At 40.0% G+C, this 19,035-nt stretch overlaps 2 protein-coding genes across 4 annotated transcripts in view; one reads left to right on the forward strand and one right to left on the reverse strand.

The window, feature by feature from the left end:
- Nucleotides 1-16,477, reverse strand: part of tpm4a (tropomyosin 4a) — a 41,598-nt gene extending 25,121 nt beyond the window's left edge. The window contains exons 1-2 of the mRNA XM_077608269.1: nucleotides 16,399-16,477; nucleotides 2,756-2,902 (exon numbers count right to left, since the gene is read on the reverse strand). The gene's annotated coding sequence lies outside the window, so the exon portion shown is untranslated. The remainder of the gene's footprint in view (nucleotides 1-2,755; nucleotides 2,903-16,398) is intronic.
- Nucleotides 210-18,401, forward strand: LOC144079480 (disintegrin and metalloproteinase domain-containing protein 10). 3 transcript variants are annotated; one of them, XM_077608264.1, is made up of 16 exons: nucleotides 254-344; nucleotides 737-1,038; nucleotides 1,671-1,818; nucleotides 2,592-2,710; nucleotides 2,773-2,922; nucleotides 6,010-6,101; nucleotides 6,471-6,593; nucleotides 8,082-8,174; nucleotides 8,654-8,822; nucleotides 13,878-14,041; nucleotides 15,434-15,605; nucleotides 15,695-15,839; nucleotides 16,428-16,611; nucleotides 16,806-16,905; nucleotides 17,103-17,323; nucleotides 17,816-18,401. In XM_077608264.1, exons 2-16 carry the CDS (start codon nucleotides 978-980, stop codon nucleotides 17,927-17,929), a joined length of 2,055 nt encoding a protein of 684 aa, XP_077464390.1. In that variant the 5' UTR covers nucleotides 254-344; nucleotides 737-977; the 3' UTR covers nucleotides 17,930-18,401. The 3 variants fall into 3 exon arrangements, 1 of the variants encoding a protein (XP_077464390.1); XR_013301549.1 differs by having other exon boundaries at nucleotides 210-344; nucleotides 770-1,038; nucleotides 16,806-17,323; XR_013301548.1 differs by having other exon boundaries at nucleotides 16,806-17,323.
- The last annotated feature ends 634 nt before the right edge of the window (nucleotides 18,402-19,035 follow it).

The raw sequence follows: 19,035 nt of genomic DNA on the forward strand, positions 1-19,035 counted from the left end.
TTTTAGCATTGGAGAGGTCATTAATCTTCATATAGACAATGCATACTTTGCAATTTCTTTTTATTGTCATTGCGGAAAAATATTCAAACACCCAAAATTCAAATCCCTCGTGCCAAATAAAGTAATGTCAAACACAGCATAACCTTTGTTGAAATTGACTTCATTTCCTTCCCAAATGTTTCCTCATTTTGCAGTAAACTGACAAAACACCTCCCACGTAGTTATAATTTTAAACTTCCTTACCCGGTTTATTTTGGACACTTCTGAGAATCTTTAGAGCCAAAATTGGGTATTTTATTGGGGAAAATGGAGAAAAGGTCAACCTTTTGCTAGCTAATATTGAGGTAATTCCTATTTTGATCTAGGCTAAATGTCAGTGTGCAAGTTTTTTTTTAATAGTAACACTGTGAAATGAAAACCGAAATTTTGACACCAAGATCCACTGACGTTTGATGGCATAAACAATTAAAAAAATAAATCTTCTGACTCTGATAAGCAGTGTTGAAAAAAGAAAATGAATATTCAAATGTATATTTTGCTTGTTTAATGGTATGACTCATTGTGCTGTGTTTTTTTAAGTAATCTGTGGCTTTATGGGGATCATCTTTTTTTTCTTCATGCCATTACTTTGTACTATAAACATAAACATGACCAAATGACAAAGTAAGTAATTGCTTGATCTGAGCTTCAGGTCACAACTTGATTACAAATTCTTTTCCCATCACTTTCTTATTAGGTTTGTTGTTCTCCCTTAAAAAACACTCCATAGCGCTCGTACACCTGCGTGCAAACGTACAAGTCTGAATACGCCTCTCCACTGCGCGACTTCAACTTCCAACGAGGTGCATTCCAACATGGGGAGACTACGAGATCGAGGCCGCTTTGGTCGGAGAGGATGACAAAGAAAAAGTTGGGGATGTGAGCTAGCAAGAAGCCGAACAAAAAAAAACAAAGTGACCTCTTCTTCGGAGGCCGCCATGAGGCCTCAAATTTGCTGCCTGTTGATTTTGTTGGTCGACTGTCAGGAGCGGATTACAGGTAGTGTACAGATTAGTATCTGTGTGTTTGTCCAAAGGAGTGGTCTTTCTTTCTTTTTTTTTTGCATTGTTTATAGTTTTATAGCTGTGTGTGCCAAAGTCTTGTGAAATGATAGGGTGTGGGGGGCTTTTCTTGTACTACTACTGGCTTGTACAACACTAACTTCCCAGGAATGTCAGTGCCCACAATAGAGAAATTGCATTACTAGGATATGGTGATTTTTTTTAAGAGTCTGGAGACAGGTTCCTTTTTTTTCTCTAAATTCAGAGTAAAAGGCTAAATAATGAGAAATACAAATATGGACCAAAAGTGATGATGACTCATACAGCCATTTACTCACCCATTAGTGTCATTTGTAAATATAGTATTTTAGTAGGGCAAAAAGTAAATGCGGGAAGTTACTAAAAATGTTGCTTAAATTGCAGTTCTATTTTTGTAAACAACAATACTTCTTCCTTTAACTCAACACGATCAAAAATTTTACTCAAATACCTTTTTATATTGGAGGCACAAAGCCTGCTGTATATGTAATTTATGAAAATCATGGGTTTTTTTTCACAGATGAATGTATACTGAATGGTATTTGTCTTTTTTTAAGAAAAAAAAGCAACACATTTCCCTTTATCCACCAGGTGCCTTGAATTTCATTAGCCCCTACATAAAACACTATGAGGGATTATCGTATAACAAAGAGGATCTTCACAGAAAGCACCTGCGAGTCCGCAGAGCAGCACAACCTCAGAGACACACGCTAGACTTGGACTTTACCGCTTTTCACAGGTTTGGACTTCTTATTTAAAAAAATAAAAATAAAGTGCAAAAGGCATTCTACAACAGGTGTCTGTAAACTATTTCAAAAAGGTCTGCATTGGCTGCAGGATTTCATTCCAAGCAAACAAGACGACACCTATTCTTACAAGTGTAGGCAGTTGTCTGCAGTAAGGTGCTGGGCAAAAACCTGATTGGTTAAACAACAAGAAGTAAAATAAACAGCTGCCCTTGAGGACCGTTTTAGGGTCCCTTGATTTACAGTAAGAAGACCTCTCCCAGGACTAAAACAAGTACTGGGACCTGTAAAAGTCAAATGACAGGCGAACGATAACTCATAATTTAAACGAGACCTCAGCATATCTTAAGAAATGTCTACTCTACTTTTTGTTACTGCCACTACTAGTTAGCGAAGTGTATTAAATTGTAAGCAAACCCAAAGAATTTGAACTTCATTTTTAACAAAGCAGGACAGACAAAAAATATTTTTGTCTTTGCTGATGAGTACAATGTGGCGATAGTAGTAATAAAAGTAGAAGAACACAATGTACACACTCAAGTGACTTGGATATGTTCGGCATTTATGTCAAGACAACTGCAAAATACCAAGAGCAATCTCAGTGACTCTTTAAAAAAGTGCTTGTGCCTGTTTTGCTTTGTTTTTACACATTTTAATCTTTCACTATATGCCCTGAAGCAGATTTTCTATTGCTTTAATTTGCTCAAGTTTGTTTAACTTTAAAGGCCGCGCTTTTTATATGAGCTTCTCTGTTTGGTGACTTTAGAATATTCCGACTGCGTCTGCGACGAGATGCTGCCACGTTTTCCAGTGACTTTAAAGTGGTCGGCGAGGACGGCGCCACGGCGGCCGACCTCTCGCACTTATATTCGGGAAAACTGGATGGTGAGTTCATGTTTGCGTTGGGGTGCTCCAGTAGAGCTCACTGACCTTGTTGTATCTTGCAGGCGAACAGGACTCCTCATGTCACGGGTCCGTGTTACGGGGTCAGTTTGAAGGGAGCATCCACACCGACAACGTCACTTATCATGTAGAAGCGGCCCAAAGATACAACCTCACTGACCACCACTCCATCATCTATCGGGAGGATGACATGGGTGAGAAAATTATCCAGACGCCAACGTATTTAGTTTCAGAGTTGATCTACGCTCAATCGCTGCCACTGACAATGATAGATGTCTACCCCAACCAATGAAGTTGGTTAGTTAACTGACTAGCTGCCATTGGGAGTAATAAACAAATTAGTTATTTACATTGACCGCACAATAATTTGGCAATTTGGTCTATCAACATTTCCAACACTGAAACTAAACTATGAAAGAAACCACATAGTAAGTGATACAGTGAGATTAGAATGAATTTTGCATTGACTTTTACCAATTGTTAACAATCTGCCTAATTTAAAGAAATAATTAGTTTCCATTAAGGGCTCATATTACATTTTTTTTCTCACATTTACACAATCTCACAATTTTAGATCAAGAAAACTAAACCATCATATCAAACACATCTCATAGCCACCAATATGACTGAAAATATTTATAACAGAGATATTTGAGGGGGAAAAAAGTCCTATGTTCATTTAATGAAGTTTTAAAATCAAATGTAACAGGCCTTTTTTAATGGCACGTCTACACGGAGTGAAAAGTAGTATGAAATTCTACGCTAGACTAGATCTTCACAATTCAATTCACATTTTGGTGACAAGCTCCAGAATGTTTTGGTTTACTTGAGGTCATGAAATCTGACTAATCTCAAGGCTCGCAGGAAAAGCAGGCCACATGAGAAGTAACCCCCCCAAAAAACAAACAAAATGAATATGGCATGATATTGAGGAGGAAAGAGTGGTTAGGAAACCACAAAAAAATGGGAAAAGAAGTGTCTCTATTCCAAGGACATGTTTTAGACAATGGCCAGAGGTGTGTCAATATCATTTAAATAATCTTTCTTTTATTGTGCAACATGTCTTTGTGTTTCTGAGAAATGACGGCCAATTTCCTCCAATTTTTGAATGGGGAGCACACGTGGCCTCGCTTCATCTCCTCTTAGACAAAACCTTGACTTCGATAGCCTTCGATAGAATGACAACATCCTGCTCTTTCATGCAACGTCCAGGTTATCTCACAGGAAACGCTAAACAATCTGGCACGGTGTCTTTCGTTACAACAATCAATGGTATATTTCCACTTTCTATGCACGTGGCCTGACAGCACTGATCTTAAATGTGCAATAAAAAGTTATCATTAGCCATCAAACCAGTTAACTTCATAAAAAAACTGTTGTTATCACAGTTTATTATAGTTTTATCGTGTGTGTGTAGTGTTCTTGGCAGTTTATTCCGACCACAAAATATCAATACTGTACTTTTTAAATGATGTAGTCGTTATTTTGTCATGTCATTGGCTGATTCGTTTGGCCTGTCTTCTCGCTGAGCCTCATTTCAGCCACTCTCGTGAGACTAAATTTGGACGTGGGAAAACTAAAGCAGTTAACTATAAATCATTTGCAGATATTAATCTTTTCATAATGCTTGCCCAGCCAATTGGATAAGGCAGTGTTGAGATATATAACTACGAGACATGGTTGAACTGGGAAAACCTGCTGTCTTGTTTGGAAGACATGGAATTCTTGGAAATGGCTTTTCCAGGAAGTGCACGGTTTTGGGGGGCTACGGTTTTTACACTAGGTTTTACTTGGATAAGATAAAGTGAAACCGCAAATGAGTCGAAAAAATGTAATGCTTTAACTCTGATAGCCTGATTTTGATGGATTGGTGCAATCTAATCAAGCGTTTCCTATCGTTGAAGGTCAGCGGCTAACTGACGAGACATTACACGCCCCGTTTTTCTCGTACGACTGTGACCAACATGTGAAAGTGATTTGAGGTCACGTGACTCAACAGCAACTACAGGAATGTACAGCTATTTGTCTTAATTGAATGCTCAGGGATGGTGTTGATTCTACACCAACATCCCCACAGTAACACCACTTAAAATATACTAATTTACTGAGTTTTTGGAAGGATTTTTGTGCAATTTGGCCTGTGCAAGATGATTTAGAAATGTGCACAAATGCAAATAACCCTTGTGTGAGTAGGCGTGATTGCAGAAAGAGATAAAGTCAATTGTGCAAAAGCTGTTTCAGTGAAATCGAGGCTATCATCCAACTTTCTGCAGACAGCCCACTGGGACACACATTTCCAAACGTAATTTTTACGCTGTCTGACGCCGAAAGTGTACTCGATGGGTCCAATGGTTTTCAAAAGAGTACAAAGTGTTTGTAGAGAAATACAATGTGGAGACAATTTGTTTCTCGCTATGACATCTGGCAAGATGGCGCAACCTTTAAGGATGTTTGGTGAAGAATTTGCCCTCTAACCATAAGATTGCCAAATAATTTCTAGTTGTCTTCTTTTTAGATTTATGGACAATTAAATCCTTCAAACAACAAAGCGTGCCCTTGTCGGCCTACAGAAAATCTGAAATGGTTCTTTGTATGGTACATCCATAAAGATACACTTTTCAGAAAAGACTTTCATGTAAAAGACAATTGCTCAAATTATTATGGGAAGGAACTCAAAAAATTCTTAGGCTATTCAAAATGGATCATTTAAAAAAAAGACATTTGACCTACAAACGCAGCCATTTTGTGATGTCAGGAAATCCAGGAAACACATATTTGATAAGCTAAAATAGTACTAGTATTAATAGAATGGTTACTACATGGACAAAAAATTGCGTTTACATTGCATTTTAGCTTTTTTGACATTTACATTTTTCTCCACTAGTACACATCAGGAAAAAAATAATTCTGTGGTTATTTCATTTATTAAAGAAGTCTTAAAAGGACGGTATCTTGGGAAACACCACATCAAATATGTTATTGGAAAAGGACCCCTGACATAAACCCCATCAAGCACTTTTTTTTTGCAAGAAATAGAACAGTAACCAAAAAAAATGGAGTTGGCAAAATTGCTCCTAAATTCCAACAAACATCCTGTAGAAAGTTTTCCTGGAAAAATGGAAGCGGTTAGTGCACGTCGGGGATGAAAAGCGCCTCAATGCAGCACTTCCTCATGGTTTTATGGCCAGGTGTCACAAGACCGTTACATTACAAAAATATAGTGTAACGTGTGCTGACAGTGAAATGATATTATTATAATGGCCTGCATGTTTTTTATGTAGTCTTCCCCACAACAAGAACTGGACTGGAATCTGGATTTTGCGGCACAGAACATCTAAATGTGTTTTCCCAAAGCCTCAACTCTGGTGATCAGGTAAGAAAGTTCTAACCTTTCACTCGCACAGACAATCCTAAAATTTGGATATTCTCGTGATTTAACTTATCTCATGAACAATTTATGAATAAACGTAAGAGATCCCAAAAGGTCTACATGCTCTTTCCTCCCACTGTACTAATTACTACTCCCAAAGGTAAAGCCCCTTATTGTTCGATGTCCCTTTCAACAATGGCTTCCTAAACAATTCCACGAATCCATTTTTAACAACATGCCACGCTGAACAGATCATTTCCAGTCTTAGGACATTTTGAAATGGTCTGAGCAGATGTCGTTCCCATCGGGGAGTTAAAGTTGAGTTCCTGTCGTCAATAGTTCCCCGTGTGACTTCCTTACGGCGTCCCACAGGAGGCGACAGCGAACCGTGCGAGAAGGACGGTGGACCAGGCCAAAAGCAGCTGCTTGCTGCACCTCACCGCTGATCACCGCTACTTCAACAAGTTTAAGTCTGTGGAAGCTGTTTTAGCTCAGGTGACCTTCGTGCAACTTTTCCTCTGCTCTGCTCTTAGCAAAGTTAAATGGCCTAATTGGCTTTCCAATTTTTCAGACAACTTTCTACTAATCTGAATCACTAATGCAGCCAGATTCAAGCTATAATCTCCTGAATTTACAATGATTACTTGTGCAATGTAGTACAATAGAATGAATGTTATTGTGCTGGACTGTAAACATACACACACATTCATGCATTAATTTTCTAAACCGCTTATTTTTTATTTTATTTTTTTACATTGAAAGGCACTTCAGAAAAAATGCAAATATGTGAACAACATCTTTATCGTGTGCATTTTAATTTGTCTAAGAAATTTAAAAATAAACTAAAAAATATATAACTGACATCACATATGCTTGTAAGCGGTGGCATTTTTTATGTTTACTACATGGATTAAACATGATTTTCTCTATTGCCAGAGAGCCAAAAAACCCTTAAATTCTTTTAAGAATTGCCTTTTACGTGAAGGTCATTTATACACGGTGCTGTTTGTCCATTTAAATTAAGATAAAGGTTGCGTTTCATCCGCATTTGGGGAAAAAAAAGACAGATTTTGTTTATGGATAGCCATATAACAATTAATTAATCATATCAAAGCCATGCAATTCAAGGTTTTGAAGACTATGTACACAAAAATACAAAAATATTATAGCCCTTATCAACTTATTCAGACAATAGAACTGCTTAATTATCACCCATTTCTGACATGGCATTGCACAGTGTGGTCAACTTATCAAAACATAAAGCGGACTATGTTATTATTAGAACTGTATTACTACAAACAATAATTGGAATTTATCTTTTAAATCCTCTCCTGTCCTCTCAACACATCCCCTGACCTCCTTTTGCATTCTTTCCGCGCCACACGATCACGTGCACCGACGTGTTGTTCCTGGTCCGATGCCAGATTTTGCTAAGGTGGACTATCAAAATACATTGTAAGTGATCTGTAGGTTTAAATAGACAAAAGCTTGTTGTCAATCGCTGCTGGCCTGTTTTCATCATCTCCTTTGTCCAAGGTGTCAATATTTACAGTGAAGGAAATTCTCCCACTGCGTCCCCCTCCTTCTCCCCATATCCCCTCAGACTGTCACGCGTGACCGCTTTTCACGTGCGTCTTTAAGCGTCGTATGACCTCTGTAAAAAAACACCTCGTGGTATAATTGTGCCGTGTGCCTTTTATCCGATATGACCTGAATAATATTATTAATGATTGGAAGGTGGGCGACAGGATTAGTAAAATGCCCACCCACCCGCCTATGCTGCGCTGACCTCCTGATATACTCCTTTACACACACACACAGAGGTTACTATAGGTCATTTGATGCTGTTTACCACCATATTGAACCTGACAAAGTTGAATACGATGGAAAAGTTTCTCTTATGTACTTGTTGGCTACTTTTTCAGTACAGTGAGCTGCAGAAATCCTCATAATTAATCCTCTTAATTCTGTGGTTTGTTCCAGGTTGCCTCCTACATGCGAGCTGTCAATGACATATACGACAAAGTGGAGTTTGAAGGAATCAAGCTGATCAACTTTAAAGTTAAATCTCTCACTGTAAGAAGCAACTATTGCATACCAAAATTCTCTTCTGATTTAACATTTCATGCATACACAGCAAAAACACAGAAAAAAAATCTTGTTAGTTATGCTAACTAAAGATTTTAAGAACGCCAAAACTCGTATTCTTCAGTTCTCTTAAGTCATTTTGAGTATTCTTATCTTACTAGTTAAAAAGGTTCATAATAGGATAATATGGTGAGATTGATTAAATGAGTAGAATTAACTTGGGGGCATTCAAGAAAATATTATATTTATTTAAAATAAAGTCAAGTTTATACGTAAAATGTTGAGTTTAAGCCGCTCGTGTGAAGTCCACATTAATCAAAACATTGCATTTCCTCTGTTAAAAGTTTTTTTTTCATTCGTTTTCTATCAAAACTTGAAAATGCCCGTGAAATTAGTTGACTTAAAATTTCAAATTGTGAACTATTAGTTGCATGCACTCACGAGGAATAAAAATTATATTTTGTCAGGTGTTGACCGAGGAGAACAAAGACGATCCTCTGAATCCTCTTTACATCGGCCCAGAGAAGCTACTGAGTCTTTACTCGGAAAAAAACTGGGGTAACTTCTGTTTGTCGTACCTCCTTACCAACCGAGACTATAGTGGGGTCCTCGGACTCGCTTGGGAAGGCAAAGCTGGTGAGTTGCAACACTCTTCACAATAGGTCCTATCATTTATTCTCAGCGCTATATTCTCTTTCTGCACTTTTTTAATATAAGGATTAAATTAAATTCAAAACATGTTCTCACTCAACGCCACGGCATAAAACTCCAACTAAGAGAAAAGATGGAGAACAAACAGCAACAGGAAGACCAAAGCCTCATCAAAACATTTGACTTGAAAGCTGAAATAATATTTCTCTACTCTGAGTCAGTCTTTGAATCTCTGCATGGCGTTCCATTGATTCATTGCCCGCGTGATCGTTTGGACTCTCTGGTCATGACCAGAATCAGAAAATAGTGCTGTTAAATGTTGCGTGTATATGTGTCAGCTCCCAAAGAAGAAAACCTTTGCACTTTTTAACAAAGCTTCACACTGGTGTTGCTTTGTTAAATAGGAAGTTGTAACGAATAGGGGGCAGAATCCTTAATTCAGTCTTGTTTTGCAGGAAGTGTTTCGGTTTCAGGGACCAAAACAAAACGTGAGTGAACTAGCCAATTGAGAAGGCTTTTCTTATGCATATAAAACGCCTCAACATTGTTGCAGGGGATAAGCCACTGAAATTTGAGCGGGTAAATCGCACTGACATCTGCTGTATATTTCCACAATAAGAGCCACCATTTCCAATAATACTGCAAATGTACAGTTTGAAAAATGACAACCTATATGTAAATTAGGGGGGAATAAGTATCGTTTATTTAAAAACAATGAGATTTTTCCATCATTTTTAGTTGTACAAAAACGTTGAAACATCATTTACCAACTGTTAATTCACTCATTTACTTTAGGAATGTTGTACCCAAAAAGTCCATTCAATGCTAACGTGTTTGAGATCTGAATTTGATTTAAGCACTTGGAAATATACATTAGTCAAAGTCCATCTTGAAATACTTTTACCTCGTCTATTTTGCATGGTTTGTGTGCACTCTAACTGTCAGGCAGCAGGAAATTCTAGAATTGCGCGACTCGTGCTGATAAGAAGACTCTTCCTGTCTGCTTTTCATATGCAGCTTTTGATTGGCTAACCCACGGGGGGTGCTTGAGAGCAGACTGCCACAATGACATGCGATTAGGCACCAATGAACCTTTGACACCCGAACACACCACCGCCATCGGCACCACCCCCAGACGTCTCAGAGGCTACATTCCACAGCGCGATCGCCATGGCGACGTCTCACGTGAGGAGCGCGACTTTGCGGCCAATCAGATCGCCGTGACTTCCCGGCATCCACTTTATTTAACTTCAAACGTATCCGACCTCAAACGACTAAATGGCTGGGTATCTCTCGAACCCACTTCAAGCTTTTTATGGCTTGCGCTGGCTAATGTGTGCAGCAGCAGGTTGCGCCATACACATGCATGAAAACACCACCCCCCATCGATCACGCCAGACTCCTCCTCTAGTTGAGTTTCATATGTCAATGAGGGCTTGGGGGTTGGGTGCTAAACCACGGGAAAATTCCATTTTGCCTTAAACGGATAGAAATATCGGTAGTGCCTCAATCGCTAAACTAAGTCAAGGAATGTTTTAATGTCTTGTTTAGGCGACTGATTCTTACTCTTTGAAATTGTGACCAACTTTTGGGAAATGCGCCGCTAACTTAGGATGGCACCCCCAAGTTGCATTGGTTACGCTGACATAAAACAGCACGCCTGCGCTGATCTCACAAGTGCTGAGTGGGGTTGATTTAAGGCCATTCTATCCTCTGCACTCCCAAATACCAGATGTAGTCTCTGATACGTAAATCCAGCTCTGTACGGACAAGCACAGTAAACTTGGGGAACAGATTCAGCCCACAGTTTATGCAAATCCCGATTTATTTCCTCACACGAATCAGTCCAATATGACAAGTCCCGATGCATACATGGAAAGCTCAACACAAGAGTCAACAGGAATAGCAAAAAAATAAGGCTAGCCAATGGCTGAGAATATTTTGCAAACTTTTCTTGGGTACAAACTGCATACTTAAATTTGCTGCTCGTCCTACAAGAAACGTGTTTTCATGTCTTCTAATGTAGAAAAGGGGTATAACATGAAATGCAAAGAACCATTCCAACGTTTTTATTACTTTACTTTTTATTAGTACTGCAATGGTAATTCATTGACAGTACAGTTTATTACTTTTCTTAGTGGTCTAAAACTGCATTTTATCACAATGTTAGTGCTTGTAATACACATACGCATCACTCGGTATTACGAAATTAAAATTCCGGTCTCCGTATTTTAGATGGATGGGCTTGTTTACGTTAAACTTTGAAGTAAAACAGGTATTTTTTAAACTATTTAAACTATCGTTGGACGTTTTTAACAATAACAAACACAACACCAATTTATTTAGATGTAACTCAAGTGGATGACAGATTTTCCTGAGCCTGATTGTTGTGGACAGGTTGTGGGTTTGATTCCCAAATCTGGCCTTGTGAAAATTTTCTTCAATCTGATTTTAGCTAAAAGTTCACAACATAAACTGAAATAAAAAGCATAACTAACAAATGTTAAATAACAATGTTAAAATACTGTTATGCCTAGAGTTTATTTGCAAATACATGTTAATTGTTAAAAGCAGATTGAATTTTCATGATTTTGGAGGATTTGCATTGCTGTCATCCATTTGCATATATTATAATAAAAGGCAAAGTATTTTACTCTAAAGAAGCTACTACATCTGCATGTAAAATATTCCTCAATAAAACCTTTAGAAAGGTAAACAAGGGGTACTACAAGTGCTTCTTGTTTTCAATTTTTTAACTCAAACCAGAGCCAGGATTATTCTTTTTTTCTTATACATATGTGTTTGGTTTCAATAAAAAGCCCCGCTAAAATTGAGCAATCCTCCCAACAGCCCAAATAACTTTCTTGACAAGATTTATCGGCTCATCCTTGACATTGAAATGCTCCGTCTTATCATCAGAAGGTCAAGAAAGTCAAGAGAGTCAGAACCAAGAAGAAACTCATAAATCCTCCCCCTGTGCCGGGAAAGCGTGTCCATGTAACAATTTTGAATAGCATATTCAAATTTAGAGGTCATTGAACTTTGGAGGAAAGAAAAAGCCGCCGGACTATTGTTAGCTTGTTTTGTTTCGGACAATGTGAGAACATTTCATGCCCCTCAGGAGAAGTGTAAAACCTGACGAGCACTCAAATGTTTCCAGGATTTCAGATCATGTTCCTTTCTATTACACACGTGTTGTTTATTGTTGTTGTTGTTAGGCAAAGTGATCTGGAGGAGAATTTGTTTCTGGATGTGTTTATCCATGCGACTAATAGTACGAGCCTTCCACGGCGACTCTTCTGTGGCCAAGACGAGTAGGAGAAGGGAACAAATATGTGCAGGCCTGCTTGCCAAAATCCACAGCAGAGGCCTTTCAAAGCAGCACTCTTTCTAGGAATCGCATCTCCTTGAATGAGCAGTTTAGCAGGCGCAGGGGGGCGGTGTGGGGAAGACTTTTTGCTGAAAAGAGCAGTGTGCGGGTTCAATTCCCAATTTGCCGCTTGCCGTGTTAAACGCTGTTTGCCTTTTTAGCCGTGAACACACATGGTCAGGCCTATAATATTGATTTAAGAGGCACGGGTGTGCTTTCCACTCGTCGCTTCTTTGCTCATTGTTACGTTCGGGTAAAAGGGGATCGAGTCGTGGGGTCATTTTTGTTGTTGTTTCCGGGCTCTTGGACGTCACAATCGCACCAGCACGCCGCGCAAACATGCTAATGGAAGATCCAGATGCCCACAGCTGGTTCCCACAGTTATGAATGACACCTGGTGACCTCATACTCCTCTGAAATGGGAATACATTTAAGAGAAAAGCACATGTCCTTTCCTCCAAAATTGGGGATTCCACAGGTCAGGTTGCATAAGGTGTTACATAAAATAAAAATGAAAAAAAAAAATAGTACCTAATGTAAATCTCACATGCTAGGTCGGACGTGATGAACATATTGATGTGGCGCCCTGGGGCAATTGCAGCAACTGAACATTAGGGGTGCTCATGGCCTGCTGCAAAAATCAAGCAAGTAAAAAAAGAAGTCTCAAGAAAATTTCAATTTATTTGCAGTCACTGGTATTGACAGCAATGGATGTCTATTTGAACTGGGGCACCAACAGGGATTGTTCACCGCATGGACTGTGGACAATATTGCAGGGAAATGCACTAGCTCGATAGGGGGAATTTTCTGTTACGATAAGGGTACCAAATTTACCATTTGGTGGAAAATTATAAACATAAAATGCACGGAACTATTGCTACAACAACTATGATGTTCTACTGATACACATGAACACTGATAGACAAACACAGGTCCATGGGACAATGGGTATTAGTGATGTCACAAAGAAGGGCAGGCAATCGAGGATACTGACTGGCATTGATTGGCTAAAACAGTACCGCCATTATCAATATGTCAGTCCGGAGAAAATTTTAATCAATTTTTTTATCTCTGTAATATTTTGGACACATGAATTTGTGTTTTTTTTTAATCTACAAATCAGGTTTAGTAATTCCAATTGAACGATACACATGATGTAGGTGTTGTCTGTCCCTTTAAATACTATGAGGGGAGAGGATGTTGCTATGCAGGATGCTATACAACTTCAGTAATCAGTGTTGCATTGTATTCGGACACGTGCTGCCTCCGGAAAAACTTTCAAGCGTCATCGTGTCGTATGCCAGCCGTTATCGGGCAGCCCTGTCATCGACGCCTACTTAAACCAATAGCTTTCTCTCCCCTAAGTCCTTTGAATGACGTCACGCAATGTCCGTGCTTTCACGTGAGGGTGAACAGCTGGTGGTAAACACCCGATTGCCTTTTTAAGACCGTTACATAAAGCTAAAGTGGGAGTTTGTGGACTGTTGTTTGTGGGCCTTGTATGAACATAACCTCTGCAATCAAAGTCTTGTTGGTTTAAGGTACTTCCCGTAGCCAAAGGTCGGTTATGTAACCTTGCCAAAGGAAGTGATGTACAGTATAATGGTGACTTCAGAAAAAAGATATCCAATTAAGTGGCCCGCTTATTCTTCTCCTCTTCTGGTCTTCAGGCAACTGGGGAGGAATCTGTTCGCAGCACACAACCCTTCGCAATGGCCGCACTTCCACCCTGAACACGGGCCTAATCACGATTCAGAACTACGGACAGTTCCTGCCTCCCCGCCACGTCCAATTGACCCTGGCTCACGAACTCGGACACAGTTTGGGATCGCCGGTCAGTCGCTATCGTCGACGCAATACGCCAAAAAATATCAGCTAAAACTTGTCCGCTACATGGAGCCAAAGACCCCAAGAAGGAAAAGGCCCAAAGCCTATTTTCCTGCCTGTCTTTTCAGCCAACCCAGTCTTTGTGTATTTTCCTACTTTGTCCGTATAGGCGCTTTACTGAAACCCTTTTCAGTGCAGCCGTCACCAGGAAATCTCCATGACAAAACCAACATCATGTGCACACACTGATGCACGAATACACCTTTATGTGCGTTATGACGAGAAACACCCACAAGCCTTTTCACTCTGCCAAACCGGGCCTCTCTTTTGCACAATTCATTGGAGTAAAAAGAATCCGGTGGAGGTACTCCCGAGCTGATTAGTTCTACTTGGTCAGACTCTGGCCTCCCACTGGACGCACATGAGGAGGTTTGAATCGTTGCGTCATAGGCATGAAATCCAAACAGCGATTAGCAGCCCTGTTTATGTCCTATCCAGCCAATGTCCTTCTGGTAGTATTTACACTGTTAGTAAACAGTAAATACTTTGAACTAGCCATCCACGAATAATCACGCATCTCTGTCCTGCTCACAAATACACACTGAAAAACGTACAAAAGGGACAATTTGAAAAAGGGTCACTCCTTTGCCTTGACTGTCAAGCAACTCCTTGTACCCAAAGGAAGTGCAATTACAAGTTGATTGGACCGTGGTTTCCACTTTACAGTCATAAGTGGCCTTTTCCTTGAGGGTGATTAAAGATGTGAACACACCCTTGTTCAAAGATATTTTTCGGATGCAAAATGACTTGATGTTCCATTCTGATATATGTATACATATACACATACACACAGTATACAGATTTGGTAATTTCTTTTTTTCTTATTCTTTAAGATGTGTTTCTTTACTGGTTGAACTGATACGTTGGAGCAAAATATAGACCAAAACGGAAAATTATTCTAATTATTTTACATTATTCCATTAGGGTTGGACCATTGCTGTTGGCCTTCCAACTCGAGAATGCATTCTTACTTAGGGCAAGATCTATCCATGGCATTAGCAGGAAAAAGGCTCTGAAATGTTTTGGTTTTTTTCTACAAGAAAAGAAAACGGCTCTTGCTGTTCTTTCAATGTGAAACATAATAATCCCCTGCTTTTCCAGGGTCATCACTTAGTACTGCAAACTTGACATGATACGACAAAGACATCTGCACCTGTGGATTTTCAGTGACACAGCATTTTAGCATGCTGAATGACGTCACTGGATGAAACCTTGCAGCCATCTTAAGATAAAATGGCATTTTAGACGCAAGAAATAAAATAAGACCACTGGAACTTTTGCAGTGTATCTTATTGGGCGTCCATTAAAATGTAATCAGCTTTCATATCTTTCTTCACAGCATGATGAAGGCTCTAATTGTGGCAACCTGGGCTCCCGTGGCGGGAAGGGCAGGTACCTGATGTTTCCTCACGCCACGGACGAAGTGCGCGAAAACAACGATAAATTGTCCACCTGCACCGTTGGACACATCGGCTATCTACTGCGCCTCAAGAAGGACGACTGCTTCGTGGGTGAGCACGTGTTCACATTTACATGCGTGAGTCACTATAAATATTATCTCGGGATTGTCACGGTATTTATACATGCGCTCTCTGGCCAGTCAGCGATCAGCCCATATGCGGCAACCAGATGGTGGAGGAAGGCGAGGACTGTGATGTGGGTCACAATGACACGGACATCTGCTGCTATAGTGCCAAAGAGACCGTTGGGGTGCAGTGTCGACTTAAGCCCGGAAAAATGTGCAGGTACATTGTGCATAAGGCTCCCCTGCCATTCAAATGTGGGCAAAACACTAGCAATATAAATCAACACCTTCATCACGATACCATATCTACCTGTTGGACAATGATAGGATGTTGTCTCCCGATTGGTTTTCAGTCAATTGAAGGGCCTTTGATCACTTTAATACAATATTATATATTTTTATATGTTATATATTGTTATATTTTACCTAAAGCACAGGTGTCTCACTACAAAATGTCATTTCATGGACCACAAAACGTAAAAGGGTGAATAGACATTGGGCATAATATAACAATATTGATTTGTGAAGCACAATAGTAATCATTCACATTGAAGACATTTGAATAAAAAGCATTCTTTTAAAAAAAGGCACATCTGAGATGACAATATTAATTGATGTTTGGCATTTGGCATCTTTGCTTAACCAATTGATCCAGATTTATATTTCCATAAACCAATAGAAAACACCTACACGATGGGCCACATCGCTGTGAGGTAGAAATCACACCAAAATATAATTGCCAGGTGGGAAACAGTACCCCAAAAATGACTTTCACGTACCTTGCTAAGGTGTGCCTCCTGTTTTCTAGTCCCAGTCAGGGTCTTTGCTGCAGTCAGGCCTGCAGCTTCAAGTCAGAGTCTCAAACCTGTGACGAAGAGACGGACTGTCAGATGGAGAGTCTTTGTTCTGGTTTCTCACCGCTGTGCCCTGATCCAAAACCTAAGGAGAACCTCACTGTCTGCAGTAGAGGGACTCGTGTCTGTCTAAATGGGGTAAGACCAAAAAAATAAAATAAATAAAAAATATAGAACTGTAATAATCACATCTATTCATTACCTACTTTTGATGACCAATCAATTTTGACTAGGAGAGACTGCCAGCCACACCCTGTCAAAATGTCTATCCCCGCCAATGGTACTGAAGCACAATCGTTCACTATTTCTGTGTGTTGCTCTGAACACTGCAGGTGTGCGCCGAATCCGTGTGTGTGAAACACAACATGGAACAGTGTGACTGTCCAGGTGATTCCAAGAAGCAGAAATGCCACATGTGCTGCCAACAGCCCGGTAACCTCCTTGTTGGATCCTTCTCCACATCAGAAGAGTCTGTTTACACTTTCCTAACATATGTACTGCTGTTCATTTGCATCGAGGCCACCTCTGGGTCTTGTTATTTTCCAGTAAACTCAAAACTAGTATGTTGTTTTGTAGCAAAACGAAGTATGTTTCATCATTTATTGCCATTACCTGTACATTTTGGGCAGGTAAACCCGGGACATGTGCCAGCACCACTTCCTCTGTCTTGTCTCGCCACTTCCAGAGAAAGGCATTGCCCCTGGTTGGCGGGGCTCCGTGCATGGCTAACCAAGGGTACTGTGACAAATTCCACATTTGCCGCCTGCTGGATGCAGACGGCCCCATCGCCAGGCTGAAGAACTCCTTCCTCCACCTCGATGAGTTTGAGGACCTGGGAGAATGGATGGAGGTGATGCGGGAGTGGAATTTGAACAGGAGCTAAATGGCAATAATGCTGAAAAATGATTCAAATGCACTCGCAAAGATCATGTAGGGAAAGTTGGTAATGAGCAAAAATAATGCCTAGCCATGATTCAATTGGAGATAAAGACAAGGTGCTTGACACAATTTTTACATTCCAACATTTTGTAATCATAGAATGAAAAGAAATGTAAGCAATTTATCTCCTGTAGATGTTTGAATGTAAAGTAGCTTGACAGCGTGGCAAATCTGGAATGTTCATCTGGGTTTAAGGCACCTCAGTGAGCACTTTGGAGATAGGAACAACCCTCAACTATATTACAAACCTACTATATTTGTGTTCTGATTCATTTTCCTCATGTGTGTGAAAGATGCTTTTTGATTCAGTTTGGGTCGCAAGTGGGGACTTTTGTTCTAAATTAGAGAAATATTGTGTCATCAAATTGACCAAAAAAATATGATTTTTGTTTTGTCTTTACAGGCTCACTGGTGGGCGATTTTGCTGGCCATCCTGACACTATCTGCAGTAATGGGATGTACTGTTTGCTTCTGTAGCCAAACTCTGGATACCAGAAATCTAGAGGAGCTCACTTAGTTTGGAAATTCGCGAGTTATTCCTTGAAGTCGATGTTTAAAAAAATAGAAATGAAATGTATTAGAATGACATCTACAGGATTAACCGACTGACATTTGCGGCTTCTCAAGACGATCGGGGTCTAAAGTTATTTTAGCAAGTTTACCAGGATATACCTTGATAAAACACACTGAAAAAACTTGTATTAGATACAAATTAGTCATGTTCCTTCATTTATAACAATCATAATTTCGACAACATACCTTAAATAGATGGAAAAGCACGCATGAGACAGGTGGCAATACTGCCTTGATTGAGTTACAAGTGCGTTTGTGATTTCAGACCGAAGCAATCGATTGATGATACAGATCGATCTCTAGAGGGCAGAAAAACAAAAACAAAAAAGGCGATACCTATACCATATTGTGAATTGTATTTTTTTAATAATATAAATGTATATAATATATAAAGAATATGTAAACACAAATGTAAACAGTTGTTTGTTTTGTACCAAAGGTCTGATGCTACATATCACAATTTATATGTCAAGTGGCATTCATTCATTCATTTTCTCAACCACTTATCCTCACAAGGGTCCCGGGGGATGCTGGAGCCTATCCCAGTTAACTACGGGCAAGAGAGGCCCTGAATTGTTGGTCAGCCAATCACAGGCCACGAGGAGACAGACAACCATTCACGCTCGCACTCATGCCTAGGCCCAATGGAGTGTTCAACCAGCCTACTATTCATGTGGGAGGAAACCAAAGTACCCGGAGAAAACCCACTCAAGCCCGGGGAAAACATCCAAACTCTACACACTGAAGACCAACTTGGGATCGAACCCACAATCCCAGAACTGTGAGGCCGACACACTGCCCACTCGCCCACCAGGCTGGCGTCAAATGGCATGTTTGCAGTAAATTCATGTCTTGCGTTTGACCATCAGCAATCCACCTGACGTGTTATCGCACAATTTATTGCCTGCTCACATTACTTACAGCACATGTGATGGAAAAAAACGTGGGGCGCTGCCAACTGTGGCCAAAAGCAACCGCGAGGACCTTTGCGTTCCCTGCAGACGCCGGTTGTCATCTGGAGAGGCGAAAAAGTCCAGAGGAACTTTCACC

Source organism: Stigmatopora argus, chromosome 8, assembly GCF_051989625.1.
Source record: "Stigmatopora argus isolate UIUO_Sarg chromosome 8, RoL_Sarg_1.0, whole genome shotgun sequence".
NCBI classification, from domain to species: Eukaryota; Metazoa; Chordata; class Actinopteri; order Syngnathiformes; family Syngnathidae; genus Stigmatopora; species Stigmatopora argus.

Bases quoted from the DNA above. Each gene is read 5' to 3' on its own strand.
- LOC144079480 (XM_077608264.1), top strand. From the start codon at position 978: ATGAGGCCTCAAATTTGCTGCCTGTTGATTTTGTTGGTCGACTGTCAG. The intron at 2,711-2,772 runs GTGAGTTCATGT...TGTATCTTGCAG, and splicing joins ATATTCGGGAAAACTGGATG to GCGAACAGGACTCCTCATGT. The intron at 16,906-17,102 runs GTAACCTCCTTG...CATTTTGGGCAG, and splicing joins CATGTGCTGCCAACAGCCCG to GTAAACCCGGGACATGTGCC.